Raw genomic sequence first — 21,358 nt, 5'->3', positions numbered from 1 at the left:
AAAAGAGAAAATGGGTGAGAAAATTCTCCATATCCTGGAAATGACAGTACCAGTGGGACTCTGACACGTAGCACTCTTTCTAAGTTCCTGCCAGCACTGTGCTATATACGCTGGGGACACAGAGAACAGCAATTCCCATAGGATGCCTGCCCTTAGCAAGTACACAGTCCACTTCCAGGATTTTATCCCCAGGACATCATTCAGCAGAAGCACGAAGATGACCCCTGCAGGGAGATTTGTAACAACAACAAGACTGGAAACCACCCAGATATTTACAAAAGCAGGAGGGTTTTCTCAACCTTTTGAGTAGAAAGACTATCCAGCCTACCCACACCTATACCCTGGCAGGGTCAGCCTGTTCCCTATGGACATGGTGGTTGGTTTAGGGGGAGGCTGGTGAGCCTGCCCCAAGGGGGTGGGGACTTGGAGGCTCAACAAAGGGGTGTGCGATGTGATGGTGACGGGTCACAAAGGACTTGCGGTATAAATATGGTCGGGCCAAGAGACTCTGGCAGAGTCCTGCAGGGAGGTGACGAGTTGCTTTCGTTCCCTCTCTCTCTCCGAGACTCAATTTGTGGCTGGTGGCTCTGTCTTGAATGAAGAGAGCCATGAGCAGTGAGAGTTTACCTCATTACACGGCCAATAGCTACTGTTCAGTGGGGGTGTTGAGGACCTCCATGGGGGTCCTGCAACGACAACTGTACGAGGGAGGAGAGTATGACATTTTCAAGTACGCTCCCATGTTTGAGAGCGACTTTATCCAGGTCAGCAAGAAAGGAGAACTGATTGACCTAGACAACCGCGTCCGAAGGGTGACTGTGGGTGTCGCATCCACCAGCCCCCTCTTCCCACTACCTGACGTCATGCTGCTGGCCCGAACAACGAAAGTCTGTGAAGAGCATGTCAGATGCGCCGGGATCACCAAGGGGAGAGGTTGCAAGCCCGTGAAGACCCTAGAGCTCACCAGGCTGCTTCCCTTGAAGTTTGTCAAGATCTCCATCCACAACCGTGAGAAACAGCAGCTGTGCCTGAATCTTGCTACCGGCCGGACTTTCTATCTGCAGCTGTGCCCCTCTTCCGATGCACAAAAAGACCTCTTTTCCCATTGGGAAAAGCTTGTCTATATCCTGAGACCACCGGTAGACAGTTACAGCAGTACCCCGATGCTCCAAACTGGAGATGCAGCGACTACAGAGGATGCCAAAATCCTAGTGGGAAGCACCCACAGAGACTCAAGAACACGGGGCAGGGTGCTTTGGGAGAGCAGGGCAAAGCTGGTCCTTCATAGCCTTTGGTGCTCTCTGAGACTCACCTGGGAAATACCTTCTATTGTTGAAAAGGGTCAGGGACAAACGAGCTATCACTATGGGATTCACCACACTGGAGAGGTTCCGAGTGCTTCTCCACCTTGTCCCACAGGGCTGAATTTCAGAGAGACCTTAGGTATCATTATCAGCTGCACTGGTCTCCTCACCAGGGCTGTAATCCCTCCTACAGCATCCTGACTGTCTGGTCTCTTCTTGAACACTTACCCCAGCCCAGGTAGTCTCATCAGTTGTGGAACATCATTCACAGTTAGGAAGTCCTTCCTTCATTGTGTCTCCCCGTGACGCCGACATGCTGATTCAAATCAGCCCAACCCGTGGAGTCACCAAAATGCAGAAGGTGTGCATCCCTTGACCCGGGAACCCCACTTCTAGGAGTCTGTCCTGCAGAGAGAGAAGCACAAGGGTATAAAATTAAAGTGTGTATCATGGAGAACTGTATCAGTGCTTTCCCTGACCCTGGGACTGTTCAAGTAAAATGGAGTGGCCGTTTGAGAGCGGTGCAGTAGATGGGATCTAGCATCCAATGGGAGCTTAGACTGGGTGATCTCAAAGGTTATTCTAAGTATAAGCCCTTGAGTTGCTCAGCTCCAGGATGAGAGAGGAGCAGACAGTTCAGATCTCACTTTCTGTCATCTCTAACTTACCTGATTCTCCTCCCCTTGGCTCAGACCACAGAGCTCCACAGAGAAAGGGATCAGGATGAGGCTGGGCTTCACAAGCTTCGTGACGTGACTGGAGCCACAAAAAGTGCCGAAGGATCAGCAGGAGGAATGACCATGGGCCTGGCGGGAGCCACCATCAAGGATCCAGGAGAAAGCGGATCCGGCGAGGCCACTGCAGGTATCCCCGATGGATCAACTGCAGGCGTGAAAAGCGCCGAAGGATCAGCGGCAGGGTTGCCCATGGGCCTGGCGGGAGCCATTATCCAGGATCCAGGAGAAAGCAGATCCGGCGAGGCCATTGCAGGTACCCACCATGGATCTACTACCGCCGTGAAAAGCGACGAAGGAACAGTGGCAGGAATGGCCATGGGCCTGGCTGGAGCCACGATCAAGGAGCCACCATCAAGGATCCTGGAGAAAGCGGATCCGGCGAGGTCATTGCAGGTGCCACCACACATCAAGTGCAGCCGTGAAAAGCTCCGAAGAATCAGCGGCAGGGATGACCACGGACCTGGCGGGAGCCACGGTCAAGGATCCAGGAAAAAGCGGATCCGGCGAGGCCACTGCAGGTGCCCCCCTTGGATCAACTGCAGCCGTGAAAAGTGCCGATGGATCAGCGGCAGGGATGACCACGGACCTGGCTGTAGCCACCATCAAGGATCCAAGAGAAAGCGGATTCAGCGAGGCCATTGCAGGTGCCCCCCATGGATCAACTGCAGCCGTGAAAAGCACAGAAGGATCACCGGCAGGGATGACCACGGGCCTGGCGGGAACCACCATCAAAGATTCAGGAGAAAGCGGTTCCGGCGAGGCCATTGCAGGTGCCCAGCCATGGATCAACTGCAGCCGTGAAAAGCGCCGAAGGATCAGCGACAGGGATATCCATCGGCTGGCGGGAGGCACCATCACGGATACAGGAGAAAGCGGTTCCGGCGAGGCCATTGCAGGTGCCCCCCATGTCTCAACTGCAGCCGTGAAAACCGCCGAAGGATCAGCGGCAGGGATGACCACCGGTCTGGCGGGAGCCACCATCAAGGATCCAGGAGAAAGCGGATCCGGTGAGGCCACTGCAGGTGCCCCCCCATGGATCAACTGCAGCCGTGAAATGCATCGAAGGATCAGCGGCAGGGATGTCCATGGGCCTGGCGGGAGCCATTATCAAGGATCCAGGAGAAAGCGGATCCGGCGAGGCCATTGCAGGTGCCCCCCATGGATCAAATGCAGCCGTGAAAAGCGCCGAAGGATCAGCGGCAGGAATGGCCATGGGCCTGGCTGGAGCCACCATCAAGGATCCAGGAGAAAGCGGATCTGGCGAGGCCATTGCAGGTGCCCCCCATGGATCAACTGCAGCCGTGAAAAGCGCCGAAGGATCAGCGGCAGGGTTGACCATGGGCCTGGCGGGAGCCACCATCAAGGATCCAGGAGAAAGCGGATCTGGCGAGGTCATTGCAGGTGCCCCCCATGGATCAACTGCAGCCGTGAAAAGCGCCGAAGGAGCAGCGGCAGGGTTGACCATGGGCCTGGCGGGAGCCACCATCAAGGATCCAGGAGAAAGCGGATCCGGCGAGGACACTGCAGGTGCTGCCAGCTTATCCTTGCAGGACACGAACCTGGTCTTGGCCGATGATGCCAGCACATCCTCGACGGGGGCAGATGGTCCAGAGAGCAGCATGAGCATGGTGTTGCCAGTTGCAGTCACAACCAGCAAGCCTGCTGCTGGAAGAGCTGAAGGGAAGGTCGCAGACCCCGTGGTCTCCACCTTGCAGACCGAAGGCTACATGTCTGAACGGGATGGAAGCCAGAAGGGCTTCCACCCCAGGGATGAAGCCTGGAGAGAAAAAAAGAAAAGAAGGACACGTCTTCATCGAGGAAAAGTTCCCATCACCGCAGGACACGTGAAGGTCACCACAGGACAGGAGGGGACAAGACCCAGAAATCATCCTCCCACTGGTCCTCATCTGGCCATGGAAACTCCAAAGTTGACAAAGGACGGGAGGACAGCTCGCAAACTGAGGAACAGCCAGTCCGCCACCAGTTCAGGGACTCTAAGTAAGACATCCAGTAAGATCCTCTCCTTCTTTAGGAGCTTCAGAGTCATTCCTGGTTCAGAAACAAGGCTCACACATGACCATTGAGAGGCAGACAAAGCCCCGGTTGGCTTCCATGTTTAGCACACATTTGCTAAAAGGGGAGAAAAAAACAAGGACATGATAAACACAAAATTCACAATACTGGATTTCTGTAGGGTCAAAACAAGGGAGGGATGGTCTGGGAGGAAAAGCTATTATGCAAAGCGGTATGTCCATGGGAATGTATTATCGTTTCCATTTTATTTTAACGTCTCTGACATCAGGATGATTCTTATACTGCTGTCAGCCAAGTGGCAGTCACTGCCTTAGAAATATCTCAACCAATTTGTTTCACTGTTGTTTTCCTTTCAATATATGCACAAGAGATGGATGACAAAGTCTGAAAGATATCTTTCAAGAACTATAACATAAAGAAACTAAGGGACATAAATACTCACTATCCAGGAACACAAGAAAGGTTTAGATATATTGCTAAGGAATAACAGAATAATCCAAAATGCTCTGTACTGATGAACTATGCAAATTATGTATGCATGTGGAAAGCGATTCTAAAAATAAAAAAAATCATAAATGAGATTATGAAATCTCATTTCATACTGAGATTATGCATTTTTAAATGTCCATCATAAAAAAGTCTTTCCAGTTTAAAAAAAAGTTGTAAATAAATTTCATGAGTCCATGAAAATCATTAAATTGTTAACAACACTTGATAACAGTTGGATTAGAGTAACTGTTGATAACAGTTAACAACCGTCGGATTTGAGAAGAATGCCTCTGAGAACCATGTGTGTTTTTTGTTTTGCGGTTTGTTTTTTTTTTGCGGTATGCGGGCCTCTCGCTGCTGTGGCCTCTCCCATTGCGGAGCACAGGCTCCGGACGCACAGGCTCAGCGGCATGTAGGATCTTCCCGGACAGGGACACGAACCCGTGCCCCCTGCATCGGCAGGCGGACTCCCAACCACTGCGCCACCAGGGAAGCCCCATGTGTCTTTGTATGAACCGGGGAGTCATCTGCTAGCCTTGCAATTCTCTGCTCATTCCCTTCTGTGACAACAGGGTCTACTAGGATGGAAGTTGGGTTTCCAGTAAAACTTAGGGACTTTCTCTGCAGAGCAAATTAAGTGGTAGAGGTGGAGGAGGTGAGAAATAAGATACGGATTCTGGGAGGAGTGGTAGCTTGGGAGGATGAGAGGAAGCCCTTCTCAGTTGCTCTGGTGGGTTCCTGGAAAATCCCATCTTGTGATTTCCGATACACAAAGACCAATAGATTGTGGGGATCAATGTGTCCTGGGAGTTACCTCTTGAAGCAGTGGGTCTTGGTAAGAGGAGAGAAAGAGCCATGTTCTCTAAGACCTGAGAGGGGTTTGGGGGAAGCCTTCCGGAAATGTGAGGAGTTACGGGGTAGAGGAGGGAGATAAAGGGGAACTTTTTCCAAAGCCTTTGACTCAGAGCCCCAGATTTTCACTATGCCAGAGGCTGAATCAGCCTACTTAAAACAGCTTCATCTTAGGATTCTGTACCCTTGGCTTTACCTTTTGTCTTTCTTAGCCTGTATTAGGCATTCTCACTCCCTCACCCCAAAGGACTTCTTTAACGTGAACCTAGTTAGTCCACTATGCAGGGCGTTAGCTGAGCAGACCCACAGTTGACACAATTTACACCTCCAGTGCAGTAGTAAAGTGGAGGTGGGGACTTGCCCACCGCAACGTGCCCTGCCTGGCACTTGCTCTGGATTTCCTTTTCTATCTTGACGGTTCATCAAGAGACACATGCACAGATACCTACGTATTTCAAAGCGACAGGCATCTTCCTCTGGAGGGAGACATCAATTTGGGTATCAAGTCAGTACACCCTATCAGATAAAGGCCAATATTTTGGACAGCAATATTCATCACCGTGGTAGCAATTCTGCAGCTGCAAGTGCAATTAGGCAATGGATGGTTGATTACAAACTAACCAATGTCCCAAACTTCAAGTCTGGCAACACACATACATACTAGAAAGGGTTTTTTTCCCTACAGCAAAATAAGGTCATTCACAGGATTGTTGAAGATGTGCTACGGTGGGAGGCATATTGAAGGCAGTGTCGTGGCTGGCACAGCAAGCGTGATGTGATGCTGGGGAACACAGCAGGGGCCACGCCATGCATGGCTTTGAGGTCCATTTAAAGGAGTTTGATTTCTGACCTTGGAGTGATGCAAAGCCATGATATGTTTTCAAGAGGGGAGTGGCCTGATCAAATGTGCACTTTGTGGAGGGTACTGTGGTTTCTGTGAAAAGAAGTATTTGGCTGGGGGGGTTGTTAATATGGGACTTTATGTTACTTCCTATTTGGGGCCACAGGATCTATATAATGAGGAGATTGGAGGGTATGCTTTGAAAGACACCGTTCCATTTGAAATATCCACGTGGGGTGCATTTCTTCAACGAAGGACTTGTGGCCCCAGCTGCTGGGGGTGCATCCCACAGAAAGCCTTCAGCTGGCAGTGAGTTTGGAAATTGCCTGGGTTCCTCACCCGAGGTGCACGGCAAGAAATGATTGATGTGGAGTGTGAAGGTCAGGCCGTCGTAGCCCAACACAGACCCTCTCGGAAGGGTCACTCCAGTTCAAGAGCTCAGCTTCGGGCTTCCCTGGTGGCGCAGTGGTTGGGAGTCCGCCTGCCGACACAGGGGACACGGGTTCGTGCCCCGGTCCGGGAGGGCCCCACATGCCGCGGAGCGGCTGGGCCCGTGAGCCATGGCTCCGGAGCCTGTGCTCCGCAACGAGAGAGGCCACAACAGTGAGAGGCCCGCGTACCGCAAAAAAAAAAAAAAAAAAAAAAAAACAAGCAGGGGTCAAGGAGGGAAGGATTGGGAGTTTGGGATTAGCAGATACAAACTACAGGATGGATAAACAGCAGGGTCCTACTGTAGAGCACAGAGAACTATATTCAGTATCCTGTGATAAACCATAATGGAAAAGAATAGGAAAAAGAATGTATGTATACAAAAAACTGAATCAGAAATTAACCGAAGAAATTAACACAACACAAATTAACACAACATTGTAAATCAACTATACATCAATAAAAAAGAAGAAGGAAAAGAAAATAAATACAATCCAAGTTTGGGTTACCTTTGTGGGGAGGGAGCATGCAGAAGAGGGGCTGGCAGGGTTCTATTTCTTGCTCTGGGTGGCAGCTACAAGGGTGTTCACTTTCTTGTTACTCATTAAGCTATATTTATGCTTTCTGCACTTTCATGAATGTGTGTTATATTTCACAATAAAAAGTTTCTAAAACTGTAAAAAATATAAATATAAATATAAACAAAAGTTAGCCTCCTTGAAAAGAGAAAATGGGTGAGAAAATTCTCCATATCCTGGAAATGACAGTACCAGTGGGACTCTGACAGGTAGCAGCACTCTTTCTAAGTTCCTGCCAGCACTGGGCTGTATACGCTGGGGGCACAGAGAACAGCAATCCCCATAGGATGCCTGCCCTTAGCAAGTACACGGTCCACTTCCAGGATTTTATCCCCAGGACATCATTCAGCAGAAGCGCCAAGATGATGGAGATCTGTAACAACAACAAGACTGGAAGCCACCCAGATATTTACAAGAGCAGGAGGGTTTTCTCAACCTTTTGAGTAGAAAGACTATCCAGCCTACCCACACCTATACCCTGGCAGGGTCAGCCTCTTCCCTATGGACGTGGTGGTTGGTTTAGGGGGAGGCTGGTGAGCCTGCCCCAAGGGGGTGGGGGCTTGGACGCTCAACAAAGGGGTGTGTGATGCGATGGTGACGGGTCACAAAGGGCTTGCGGTATAAATAGGGTCGGGTCAAGAGACTCTGGCAGAGTCCTGCAGGGAGGTGACGAGGTGCTTTCGTTCCCTCTCTCTCTCTCCCTCCGAGACTCAGTTTGTGGCTGGTGGCTCTGTCTTGAACGAAGAGAGCCATGAGCAGTGAGAGTTTACCTCATTACACGGCCAACAGCTACTGTTCAGTGGGGGTGTCGAGGACCTCCATGGGGGTCCTGCAACGACAACTGTACGAGGGAGGAGAGTATGACATTTTCAAGCACGCTCCCATGTTGGAGAGCGACTTTATCCAGGTCAGCAAGGAAGGAGAACTGATTGACCTAGACAACCGCGTCCGAACGGTGACTGTGGGCGTCGCATCCACCAGCCCCCTCTTCCCGCTACCTGACGTCATGCTGCTGGCCCGACCAAGGAGAGTCTGTGCCGGGGTCACCAAGGGGAGAGGTTGCAAGCCCGTGAAGACCCTAGAGCTCACCAGGCTGCTCCCCTTGAAGTTTGTCAAGATCTCCATCCACAACCGGGAGAAACAGCAGCTGTGCCTGAATCTTGCTACCGGCCGGACTTTCTACCTGCAGCTGTGCCCCTCTTCCGACGCACAAGAAGACCTCTTTTCCTATTGGGAAAAGCTTGTCTATATCCTGAGACCACCGGTAGACAGTTACAGCAGTACCCCGATGCTCCAAACTGGAGATGCAGCGACTACAGAGGATGCCAACATCCTAGTGGTAAGCACCGACAGGGACTCAAGAACACGGGGCAGGGTGCTTTGGGAGAGCAGGGCAAAGCTGGTCCTTCATAGCCTTTGGTGCTCTCTGAGACTCGCCTGGGAAATACCTTCTACCGTTGAAAAGGGTCAGGGACAAACGAGCTATCACTACGGGAGTCCCCACACGGGAGAGGTTCCGAGTGCTTCTCCACCTTGTCCCACGAGGCCGAATTTCAGAGAGACCTTAGGTATCATCTCGGCTGCACTGGTCTCATCACCAGGGCTGTAATCCCTCCTACAGCATCCTGACTGTCTGCTCTCTTCCTGAACACTTACCCCAGCCCAGGTAGTCTCAGCAGGTGGGGAACATCATTCACAGCTAGGAAGTCCTTCCTTCATTGTGTCTCCCCGGGACTCCGACATGCTGACTCAAATCAGCCCAACCCGTGGAGTCACCAAAATGTAGAAGGTGTGCATCCCTTGACCCAGGAACCCCACTTCTAGGAATCTGTCCTGCAGGGAGAGAAGCACAAGGGTATAAAGTTAAAGTGCATAGCATCATGGAGAATTGTATCAGTGCTCTCCCTGGCCCTGGGACTGTTCAAGTACAGTGGAGTGGCCGTTTGACAGGGGTGCAGTAGATGGGGTCTTGCATCCAATGGGAGCTTAGACTGGGTGATTTCAAAGGTTATTCTAAGTATAAGCCCTTGAGTTGCTCAGCTCCAGGATGAGAGAGGAGCGGACAGTTCTGAGCTCACTTTCTGTCATCTCTATCTTACCTGTCTCTCCTCCCCTTGGCTCAGACCACAGAGCTCCACAGAGAAAGGGATCAGGATGAGGTTGGGCTTCGCAAGCTTCGTGACGTGACTGGAGCCACGTCTTGTGCTTATGTGGGGGGAGAGGGAATCCATCATGCCCCCCGTGGGTCACCTGCAGCCCTGAAAGGCGCCGAAGGATCGGCGGCAGGGATGACCGTGGGCCTGGCGGGAGCCACCATCGAGGATCCAGGAGAAAGCGGATCCGGCCAGGCCACTGCAGGTGCTGCCAGCCTATCCCTGCAGGACACGAGCCTGGTCTCGGCGGATGTTGCCAGCACATCCTCGACGGGGGCAGATGGTCCAGAGAGCAGCATGAGCATGGTGTTGCCAGGTGCAGTCACAACCAGCAAGCCTGCTGCTGGAAGAGCTGAAGGGAAGGTCGCAGCCCCCGTGGTCTCCACCTTGCAGAGCGAAGGCTACACGTCTGAAGGGGATGGAAGCCAGAAGGTCTCCCACCCCAGGGATGAAGCCTGGAAGGAAAAAAAGGAAAGAAGGACACGTCTTCATCGAGGAAAAGTTCCCATCACCGCAGGACAGGTGAAGGTCACCACAGGACACGAGGGGACAAGACCCAGAAAGCATCCTCCCACTGGTCCTCATGCGGCCATGAAAACCCCAAAGTTGACCAAGGAGGGGAGGACAGCTCGCAGACGGAGGAAGAGCCAGCCCGCCACCAGTTCGGGGACTCTAAGTAAGGCATCCAGTGAGATCCTCTCCTTCTTTAGGCGCTTCAGTCACTCCTGATTCAGCACCAAGGCTCACACATGACCACTGGGAGGTAGACAAAGCCCCGGTTGGCTTGGGTCCTTCCCTAGAGAGGCAGTTCCTACTTTCTTTAATAAAGGAAACCGTACAACTCCAAAAGAAATGCTATCTTGTGTTTTCTATGTCCCCTCGCCTGGTAGGGACTTGACAGTGACTTCTGTGATGCGAATTGTGCTTTGGCCTGAGACCCCAGAATCAAAATTTTGTTGTACAAGATAGGTATTAAGTATCATTCAGCCATTCACTAGGGCTGGAAATAGATGCACTATACAGAAATGTTCATTGCGAGGTTGCGAATCTTTGGAAATAAGATTTACTATGTAAATATAGTTTGGGGAGAAGATAAGCTGGGGGAGGTGACTGCGTGATGTGTAAACTTGCGTTGCTGAATTAATTACTGAATTCATCAAGTATTTACGGGGTGTCTGTGCCGTGCTGTGCCTAGCACGAGGCTATGTTATGGAAAAACCATCCTTTTCTCAGCAAAGCCCTTTGGTTTGGTTATGGGCACTCTGTAGAAGGCAAGGAAATAAGCACAGAAAAAGGTTTTGGTCGCTTGCTCGCAGGTCACACGTGCATAGCCACTGCCCGAAAGAGAAGCCTGTTTTCCCAGCAAGGCTTCTCCAGGGCACGTAGGGTGGAGGGAGGACAAGTCTGCAGCCGGGGCTGAGCTTTAGGCCATAGCTGGGGTCAGAGGTTCACCTTATGAAAACAGAAACTCTCTCTGGCTTGTAAGGAAATGAAACCATTGGGAGTTATTTTACTTTGTGTAGGGTAAAACAGAACACGGGGGGGATCAGGGTTGTCATTGGCTCAACAAAGGGACACAATCTTTATGGTAGAAGCAGCACCAACGAGGAGTCAGGAAATCTGAGTTCCTATCCTGTCTGGGCCACTGACTCTCCTGGGTCACTCTGCCTCTCTGTAATGGTACCTCTGTGGGCAGCCACGGGGTCCCCAACTGTAAAACCAATGGATTGGACCGCTGCAGTGATTCTTACCCTTGGTTGTATGTTGGGAGTTCCCTGGGGAGCTTCAAAACAAACAAACAAACAAACAAACAAACATTGATAGCCTGACCCCAATCCCAGAGATTCTGATGACATTTAGGTGGGGTAAGCCCTCCAGCACCGGGAGTTTTAAAAATCTCACCCAATAATTCTACTGTGCAGCAGCCAAGTTGGAAAACCACTGGGCTAGGAGGTCTGGGGGGCCTCTTTCAGCCCCAGTATGCCATAACTTTACAGTGGAAGACAGTAGTTCTCCAACATTCACATGCATAAGGATCACCTGGGAAGCCTATTTAAAAAATAACATTTCTCACCACATGATAGCCCTTATACGTGGACTCTAAAGTACGACGCAAATGAACATATCTGCAAAACAGAAACAGACTCCCAGACATAGGGAAGAGACTTGGGGTTTTCAGTGGGGTTGGGGGCGGGGAAGGATTGGGAGTTTGGGATTAGCAGATACAAACTACAGGGTGGATAAACAGCAGGGTCCTACTGTAGAGCACAGAGAACTATAGTCAGTATCCTGTGATAAACCATAATGGAAAAGAATAGGAAAAAGACTATACATGAAATATACAAAGAATACACATGAAACTGAATCAGAAATTAACACAACAGAAACGAATACAACCTTGTAAATCAACTACACTGTCAATAAAAAAGAACGGGGAAAAGAAAAAAAATAGAAGCCAAGGTTGGGTTCCCTTTGTGGGGAGGGAGCATGCAGAAGAGGGGCTGGCAGGGTTCTATTTCTTGCTCTGGGTGGCAGCTACAAGGGTGCTCACTTTCTTGTTACTCATTAAGCTATATATTTATGGTTTGTGCACTTTCATGAGTGTGTGTTGTATTTCACAATAAAAACAGTTTCTAAAACTGTAAAAAAAAAAAACCACAAATATAAAAAGTTAGCCTCCTTGAAAAGAGAAAATGGGTGAGAAAATTCTCCATATCCTGGAAATGACAGTACCAGTGGGACTCTGACAGGTAGCAGCACTCTTTCTAAGTTCCTGCCAGCACTGGGCTGTATACGCTGGGGGCACAGAGAACAGCAATCCCCATAGGATGCCTGCCCTTAGCAAGTACACGGTCCACTTCCAGGATTTTATCCCCAGGACATCATTCAGCAGAAGCGCCAAGATGATGGAGATCTGTAACAACAACAAGACTGGAAGCCACCCAGATATTTACAAGAGCAGGAGGGTTTTCTCAACCTTTTGAGTAGAAAGACTATCCAGCCTACCCACACCTATACCCTGGCAGGGTCAGCCTGTTCCCTATGGACATGGTGGTTGGTTTAGGGGGAGGCTGGTGAGCCTGCCCCAAGGGGGTGGGGACTTGGAGGCTCAACAAAGGGGTGTGCGATGTGATGGTGACGGGTCACAAAGGACTTGCGGTATAAATATGGTCGGGCCAAGAGACTCTGGCAGAGTCCTGCAGGGAGGTGACGAGTTGCTTTCGTTCCCTCTCTCTCTCCGAGACTCAATTTGTGGCTGGTGGCTCTGTCTTGAACGAAGAGAGCCATGAGCAGTGAGAGTTTACCTCATTACACGGCCAATAGCTACTGTTCAGTGGGGGTGTTGAGGACCTCCATGGGGGTCCTGCAACGACAACTGTACGAGGGAGGAGAGTATGACATTTTCAAGTACGCTCCCATGTTTGAGAGCGACTTTATCCAGGTCAGCAAGAAAGGAGAACTGATTGACCTAGACAACCGCGTCCGAAGGGTGACTGTGGGTGTCGCATCCACCAGCCCCCTCTTCCCACTACCTGACGTCATGCTGCTGGCCCGAACAACGAAAGTCTGTGAAGAGCATGTCAGACGCGCCGGGATCACCAAGGGGAGAGGTTGCAAGCCCGTGAAGACCCTAGAGCTCACCAGGCTGCTTCCCTTGAAGTTTGTCAAGATCTCCATCCACAACCGTGAGAAACAGCAGCTGTGCCTGAATCTTGCTACCGGCCGGACTTTCTATCTGCAGCTGTGCCCCTCTTCCGATGCACAAAAAGACCTCTTTTCCCATTGGGAAAAGCTTGTCTATATCCTGAGACCACCGGTAGACAGTTACAGCAGTACCCCGATGCTCCAAACTGGAGATGCAGCGACTACAGAGGATGCCAAAATCCTAGTGGGAAGCACCCACAGAGACTCAAGAACACGGGGCAGGGTGCTTTGGGAGAGCAGGGCAAAGCTGGTCCTTCATAGCCTTTGGTGCTCTCTGAGACTCACCTGGGAAATACCTTCTATTGTTGAAAAGGGTCAGGGACAAACGAGCTATCACTATGGGATTCACCACACTGGAGAGGTTCCGAGTGCTTCTCCACCTTGTCCCACAGGGCTGAATTTCAGAGAGACCTTAGGTATCATTATCAGCTGCACTGGTCTCCTCACCAGGGCTGTAATCCCTCCTACAGCATCCTGACTGTCTGGTCTCTTCTTGAACACTTACCCCAGCCCAGGTAGTCTCATCAGTTGTGGAACATCATTCACAGTTAGGAAGTCCTTCCTTCATTGTGTCTCCCCGTGACGCCGACATGCTGATTCAAATCAGCCCAACCCGTGGAGTCACCAAAATGCAGAAGGTGTGCATCCCTTGACCCGGGAACCCCACTTCTAGGAGTCTGTCCTGCAGAGAGAGAAGCACAAGGGTATAAAATTAAAGTGTGTATCATGGAGAACTGTATCAGTGCTTTCCCTGACCCTGGGACTGTTCAAGTAAAATGGAGTGGCCGTTTGAGAGCGGTGCAGTAGATGGGATCTAGCATCCAATGGGAGCTTAGACTGGGTGATCTCAAAGGTTATTCTAAGTATAAGCCCTTGAGTTGCTCAGCTCCAGGATGAGAGAGGAGCAGACAGTTCAGATCTCACTTTCTGTCATCTCTGACTTACCTGATTCTCCTCCCCTTGGCTCAGACCACAGAGCTCCACAGAGAAAGGGATCAGGATGAGGCTGGGCTTCACAAGCTTCGTGACGTGACTGGAGCCACAAAAAGTGCCGAAGGATCAGCAGGAGGAATGACCATGGGCCTGGCGGGAGCCACCATCAAGGATCCAGGAGAAAGCGGATCCGGCGAGGCCACTGCAGGTATCCCCGATGGATCAACTGCAGGCGTGAAAAGCGCCGAAGGATCAGCGGCAGGGTTGTCCATGGGCCTGGCGGGAGCCATTATCCAGGATCCAGGAGAAAGCAGATCCGGCGAGGCCATTGCAGGTACCCACCATGGATCTACTACCGCCGTGAAAAGCGACGAAGGAACAGTGGCAGGAATGGCCATGGGCCTGGCTGGAGCCACCATCAAGGAGCCACCATCAAGGATCCTGGAGAAAGCGGATCCGGCGAGGCCATTGCAGGTGCCACCATAGATCAAGTGCAGCCGTGAAAAGCTCCGAAGAATCAGCGGCAGGGATGACCACGGACCTGGCGGGAGCCACGGTCAAGGATCCAGGAAAAAGCGGATCCGGCGAGGCCACTGCAGGTGCCCCCCTTGGATCAACTGCAGCCGTGAAAAGCGCCGATGGATCAGCGGCAGGGATGACCACGGACCTGGCTGTAGCCACCATCAAGGATCCAAGAGAAAGCGGATTCAGCGAGGCCATTGCAGGTGCCCCCCATGTCTCAACTGCAGCCGTGAAAACCGCCGAAGGATCAGCGGCAGGGATGACCACCGGTCTGGCGGGAGCCACCATCAAGGATCCAGGAGAAAGCGGATCCGGTGAGGCCACTGCAGGTGCCCCCCCATGGATCAACTGCAGCCGTGAAATGCATCGAAGGATCAGCGGCAGGGATGTCCATGGGCCTGGCGGGAGCCATTATCAAGGATCCAGGAGAAAGCGGATCCGGCGAGGCCATTGCAGGTGCCCCCCATGGATCAAATGCAGCCGTGAAAAGCGCCGAAGGATCAGCGGCAGGAATGGCCATGGGCCTGGCTGGAGCCACCATCAAGGATCCAGGAGAAAGCGGATCTGGCGAGGCCATTGCAGGTGCCCCCCATGGATCAACTGCAGCCGTGAAAAGCGCCGAAGGATCAGCGGCAGGGTTGACCATGGGCCTGGCGGGAGCCACCATCAAGGATCCAGGAGAAAGCGGATCTGGCGAGGCCATTGCAGGTGCCCCCCATGGATCAACTGCAGCCGTGAAAAGCGCCGAAGGAGCAGCGGCAGGGTTGACCATGGGCCTGGCGGGAGCCACCATCAAGGATCCAGGAGAAAGCGGATCCGGCGAGGACACTGCAGGTGCTGCCAGCTTATCCTTGCAGGACACGAACCTGGTCTTGGCCGATGATGCCAGCACATCCTCGACGGGGGCAGATGGTCCAGAGAGCAGCATGAGCATGGTGTTGCCAGTTGCAGTCACAACCAGCAAGCCTGCTGCTGGAAGAGCTGAAGGGAAGGTCGCAGACCCCGTGGTCTCCACCTTGCAGACCGAAGGCTACATGTCTGAACGGGATGGAAGCCAGAAGGGCTTCCACCCCAGGGATGAAGCCTGGAGAGAAAAAAAGAAAAGAAGGACACGTCTTCATCGAGGAAAAGTTCCCATCACCGCAGGACACGTGAAGGTCACCACAGGACAGGAGGGGACAAGACCCAGAAATCATCCTCCCACTGGTCCTCATCTGGCCATGGAAACTCCAAAGTTGACAAAGGACGGGAGGACAGCTCGCAAACTGAGGAACAGCCAGTCCGCCACCAGTTCAGGGACTCTAAGTAAGACATCCAGTAAGATCCTCTCCTTCTTTAGGAGCTTCAGAGTCATTCCTGGTTCAGAAACAAGGCTCACACATGACCATTGAGAGGCAGACAAAGCCCCGGTTGGCTTCCATGTTTAGCACACATTTGCTAAAAGGGGAGAAAAAAACAAGGACATGATAAACACAAAATTCACAATACTGGATTTCTGTAGGGTCAAAACACGGGAGGGATGGTCTGGGAGGAAAAGCTATTATGCAAAGCGGTATGTCCATGGGAATGTATTATCGTTTCCATTTTATTTTAACGTCTCTGACATCAGGATGATTCTTATACTGCTGTCAGCCAAGTGGCAGTCACTGCCTTAGAAATATCTCAACCAATTTGTTTCACTGTTGTTTTCCTTTCAATATATGCACAAGAGATGGATGACAAAGTCTGAAAGATATCTTTCAAGAACTATAACATAAAGAAACTAAGGGACATAAATACTCACTATCCAGGAACACAAGAAAGGTTTAGATATATTGCTAAGGAATAACAGAATAATCCAAAATGCTCTGTACTGATGAACTATGCAAATTATGTATGCATGTGGAAAGCGATTCTAAAAATAAAAAAAATCATAAATGAGATTATGAAATCTCATTTCATACTGAGATTATGCATTTTTAAATGTCCATCATAAAAAAGTCTTTCCAGTTTAAAAAAAAGTTGTAAATAAATTTCATGAGTCCATGAAAATCATTAAATTGTTAACAACACTTGATGACAGTTGGATTAGAGTAACTGTTGATAACAGTTAACAACCGTCGGATTTGAGAAGAATGCCTCTGAGAACCATGTGTGTTTTTTGTTTTGCGGTTTGTTTTTTTTTTGCGGTATGCGGGCCTCTCGCTGCTGTGGCCTCTCCCATTGCGGAGCACAGGCTCCGGACGCACAGGCTCAGCGGCCATGGCTCACGGGCCCAGCGGCTCCACGGCATGTAGGATCTTCCCGGACAGGGACACGAACCCGTGCCCCCTGCATCGGCAGGCGGACTCCCAACCACTGCGCCACCAGGGAAGCCCCATGTGTCTTTGTATGAACCGGGGAGTCATCTGCTAGCCTTGCAATTCTCTGCTCATTCCCTTCTGTGACAACAGGGTCTACTAGGATGGAAGTTGGGTTTCCAGTAAAACTTAGGGACTTTCTCTGCAGAGCAAATTAAGTGGTAGAGGTGGAGGAGGTGAGAAATAAGATACGGATTCTGGGAGGAGTGGTAGCTTGGGAGGATGAGAGGAAGCCCTTCTCAGTTGCTCTGGTGGGTGGCTGGAAAATCCCATCTTGTGATTTCCGATACACAAAGACCAATAGATTGTGGGGATCAATGTGTCCTGGGAGTTACCTCTTGAAGCAGTGGGTCTTGGTAAGAGGAGAGAAAGAGCCATGTTCTCTAAGACCTGAGAGGGGTTTGGGGGAAGCCTTCCGGAAATGTGAGGAGTTACGGGGTAGAGGAGGGAGATAAAGGGGAACTCTTTCCAAAGCCTTTGACTCAGAGCCCCAGATTTTCACTATGCCAGAGGCTGAATCAGCCTACTTAAAACAGCTTCATCTTAGGATTCTGTACCCTTGGCTTTACCTTTTGTCTTTCTTAGCCTGTATTAGGCATTCTCACTCCCTCACCCCAAAGGACTTCTTTAACGTGAACCTAGTTAGTCCACTATGCAGGGCGTTAGCTGAGCAGACCCACAGTTGACACAATTTACACCTCCAGTGCAGTAGTAAAGTGGAGGTGGGGACTTGCCCACCGCAACGTGCCCTGCCTGGCACTTGCTCTGGATTTCCTTTTCTATCTTGACGGTTCATCAAGAGACACATGCACAGATACCTACGTATTTCAAAGCGACAGGCATCTTCCTCTGGAGGGAGACATCAATTTGGGTATCAAGTCAGTACACCCTATCAGATAAAGGCCAATATTTTGGACAGCAATATTCATCACCGTGGTAGCAATTCTGCAGCTGCAAGTGCAATTAGGCAATGGATGGTTGATTACAAACTAACCAATGTCCCAAACTTCAAGTCTGGCAACACACATACATACTAGAAAGGGTTTTTTTCCCTACAGCAAAATAAGGTCATTCACAGGATTGTTGAAGATGTGCTACGGTGGGAGGCATATTGAAGGCAGTGTCGTGGCTGGCACAGCAAGCGTGATGTGATGCTGGGGAACACAGCAGGGGCCACGCCATGCAAGGCTTTGAGGTCCATTTAAAGGAGTTTGATTTCTGACCTTGGAGTGATGCAAAGCCATGATATGTTTTCAAGAGGGGAGTGGCCTGATCAAATGTGCACTTTGTGGAGGGTACTGTGGTTTCTGTGAAAAGAAGTATTTGGCTGGGGGGGTTGTTAATATGGGACTTTATGTTACTTCCTATTTGGGGCCACAGGATCTATATAATGAGGAGATTGGAGGGTATGCTTTGAAAGACACCGTTCCATTTGAAATATCCACGTGGGGTGCATTTCTTCAACGAAGGACTTGTGGCCCCAGCTGCTGGGGGTGCATCCCACAGAAAGCCTTCAGCTGGCAGTGAGTTTGGAAATTGCCTGGGTTCCTCACCCAAGGTGCACGGCAAGAAATGATTGATGTGGAGTGTGAAGGTCAGGCCGTCGTAGCCCAACACAGACCCTCTCGGAAGGGTCACTCCAGTTCAAGAGCTCAGCTTCGGGCTTCCCTGGTGGCGCAGTGGTTGGGAGTCTGCCTGCCGACACAGGGGACACGGGTTCGTGCCCCGGTCCGGGAGGGCCCCACATGCCGCGGAGCGGCTGGGCCCGTGAGCCATGGCTCCGGAGCCTGTGCTCCGCAACGAGAGAGGCCACAACAGTGAGAGGCCCGCGTACCGCAAAAAAAAAAAAAAAACAAACAAAAAAACAAGCAGGGGTCAAGGAGGGAAGGATTGGGAGTTTGGGATTAGCAGATACAAACTACAGGATGGATAAACAGCAGGGTCCTACTGTAGAGCACAGAGAACTATATTCAGTATCCTGTGATAAACCATAATGGAAAAGAATAGGAAAAAGAATGTATGTATACAAAAAACTGAATCAGAAATTAACCGAAGAAATTAACACAACACAAATTAACACAACATTGTAAATCAACTATACATCAATAAAAAAGAAGAAGGAAAAGAAAATAAATACAATCCAAGTTTGGGTTACCTTTGTGGGGAGGGAGCATGCAGAAGAGGGGCTGGCAGGGTTCTATTTCTTGCTCTGGGTGGCAGCTACAAGGGTGTTCACTTTCTTGTTACTCATTAAGCTATATTTATGCTTTCTGCACTTTCATGAATGTGTGTTATATTTCACAATAAAAAGTTTCTAAAACTGTAAAAAATATAAATATAAATATAAATATAAACAAAAGTTAGCCTCCTTGAAAAGAGAAAATGGGTGAGAAAATTCTCCATATCCTGGAAATGACAGTACCAGTGGGACTCTGACACGTAGCACTCTTTCTAAGTTCCTGCCAGCACTGTGCTATATACGCTGGGGACACAGAGAACAGCAATTCCCATAGGATGCCTGCCCTTAGCAAGTACACAGTCCACTTCCAGGATTTTATCCCCAGGACATCATTCAGCAGAAGCACGAAGATGACCCCTGCAGGGAGATTTGTAACAACAACAAGACTGGAAACCACCCAGATATTTACAAAAGCAGGAGGGTTTTCTCAACCTTTTGAGTAGAAAGACTATCCAGCCTACCCACACCTATACCCTGGCAGGGTCAGCCTGTTCCCTATGGACATGGTGGTTGGTTTAGGGGGAGGCTGGTGAGCCTGCCCCAAGGGGGTGGGGACTTGGAGGCTCAACAAAGGGGTGTGCGATGTGATGGTGACGGGTCACAAAGGACTTGCGGTATAAATATGGTCGGGCCAAGAGACTCTGGCAGAGTCCTGCAGGGAGGTGACGAGTTGCTTTCGTTCCCTCTCTCTCTCCGAGACTCAATTTGTGGCTGGTGGCTCTGTCTTGAACGAAGAGAGCCATGAGCAGTGAGAGTTTACCTCATTACACGGCCAATAGCTACTGTTCAGTGGGGGTGTTGAGGACCTCCATGGGGGTCCTGCAACGACAACTGTACGAGGGAGGAGAGTATGACATTTTCAAGTACGCTCCCATGTTTGAGAGCGACTTTATCCAGGTCAGCAAGAAAGGAGAACTGATTGACCTAGACAACCGCGTCCGAAGGGTGACTGTGGGTGTCGCATCCACCAGCCCCCTCTTCCCACTACCTGACGTCATGCTGCTGGCCCGAACAACGAAAGTCTGTGAAGAGCATGTCAGATGCGCCGGGATCACCAAGGGGAGAGGTTGCAAGCCCGTGAAGACCCTAGAGCTCACCAGGCTGCTTCCCTTGAAGTTTGTCAAGATCTCCATCCACAACCGTGAGAAACAGCAGCTGTGCCTGAATCTTGCTACCGGCCGGACTTTCTATCTGCAGCTGTGCCCCTCTTCCGATGCACAAAAAGACCTCTTTTCCCATTGGGAAAAGCTTGTCTATATCCTGAGACCACCGGTAGACAGTTACAGCAGTACCCCGATGCTCCAAACTGGAGATGCAGCGACTACAGAGGATGCCAAAATCCTAGTGGGAAGCACCCACAGAGACTCAAGAACACGGGGCAGGGTGCTTTGGGAGAGCAGGGCAAAGCTGGTCCTTCATAGCCTTTGGTGCTCTCTGAGACTCACCTGGGAAATACCTTCTATTGTTGAAAAGGGTCAGGGACAAACGAGCTATCACTATGGGATTCACCACACTGGAGAGGTTCCGAGTGCTTCTCCACCTTGTCCCACAGGGCTGAATTTCAGAGAGACCTTAGGTATCATTATCAGCTGCACTGGTCTCCTCACCAGGGCTGTAATCCCTCCTACAGCATCCTGACTGTCTGGTCTCTTCTTGAACACTTACCCCAGCCCAGGTAGTCTCATCAGTTGTGGAACATCATTCACAGTTAGGAAGTCCTTCCTTCATTGTGTCTCCCCGTGACGCCGACATGCTGATTCAAATCAGCCCAACCCGTGGAGTCACCAAAATGCAGAAGGTGTGCATCCCTTGACCCGGGAACCCCACTTCTAGGAGTCTGTCCTGCAGAGAGAGAAGCACAAGGGTATAAAATTAAAGTGTGTATCATGGAGAACTGTATCAGTGCTTTCCCTGACCCTGGGACTGTTCAAGTAAAATGGAGTGGCCGTTTGAGAGCGGTGCAGTAGATGGGATCTAGCATCCAATGGGAGCTTAGACTGGGTGATCTCAAAGGTTATTCTAAGTATAAGCCCTTGAGTTGCTCAGCTCCAGGATGAGAGAGGAGCAGACAGTTCAGATCTCACTTTCTGTCATCTCTAACTTACCTGATTCTCCTCCCCTTGGCTCAGACCACAGAGCTCCACAGAGAAAGGGATCAGGATGAGGCTGGGCTTCACAAGCTTCGTGACGTGACTGGAGCCAC

At 50.7% G+C, this 21,358-nt stretch overlaps 2 protein-coding genes across 2 annotated transcripts; both read left to right on the top strand.

Annotated features, from left to right (window-relative positions):
* Nucleotides 1-608: 608 nt before the first annotated feature.
* On the top strand, nt 609-1,212 carry LOC308615654 (Golgi-associated RAB2B interactor protein 3-like; the record flags this gene model as incomplete). Its single annotated transcript, XM_081231242.1, has 2 exons — nt 609-1,139; nt 1,186-1,212. 2 exons carry the CDS (start codon nt 609-611, stop codon nt 1,210-1,212), a joined length of 558 nt encoding a protein of 185 aa, XP_081087368.1.
* An 11,491-nt stretch (nt 1,213-12,703) lies between these two features.
* LOC308616378 (Golgi-associated RAB2B interactor protein 3-like) lies at nt 12,704-13,307 on the top strand (the record flags this gene model as incomplete). Its single annotated transcript, XM_081232630.1, has 2 exons — nt 12,704-13,234; nt 13,281-13,307. 2 exons carry the CDS (start codon nt 12,704-12,706, stop codon nt 13,305-13,307), a joined length of 558 nt encoding a protein of 185 aa, XP_081088756.1.
* Between the last annotated feature and the right edge of the window lie 8,051 nt (nt 13,308-21,358).

The sequence above is a fragment of the Mesoplodon bidens genome (genome assembly GCF_964165515.1).
Source record: "Mesoplodon bidens genome assembly, chromosome: 4".
Taxonomy (NCBI): domain Eukaryota; kingdom Metazoa; phylum Chordata; class Mammalia; order Artiodactyla; family Ziphiidae; genus Mesoplodon; species Mesoplodon bidens.
This window is presented reverse-complemented; position numbering and strand designations above follow the sequence as displayed.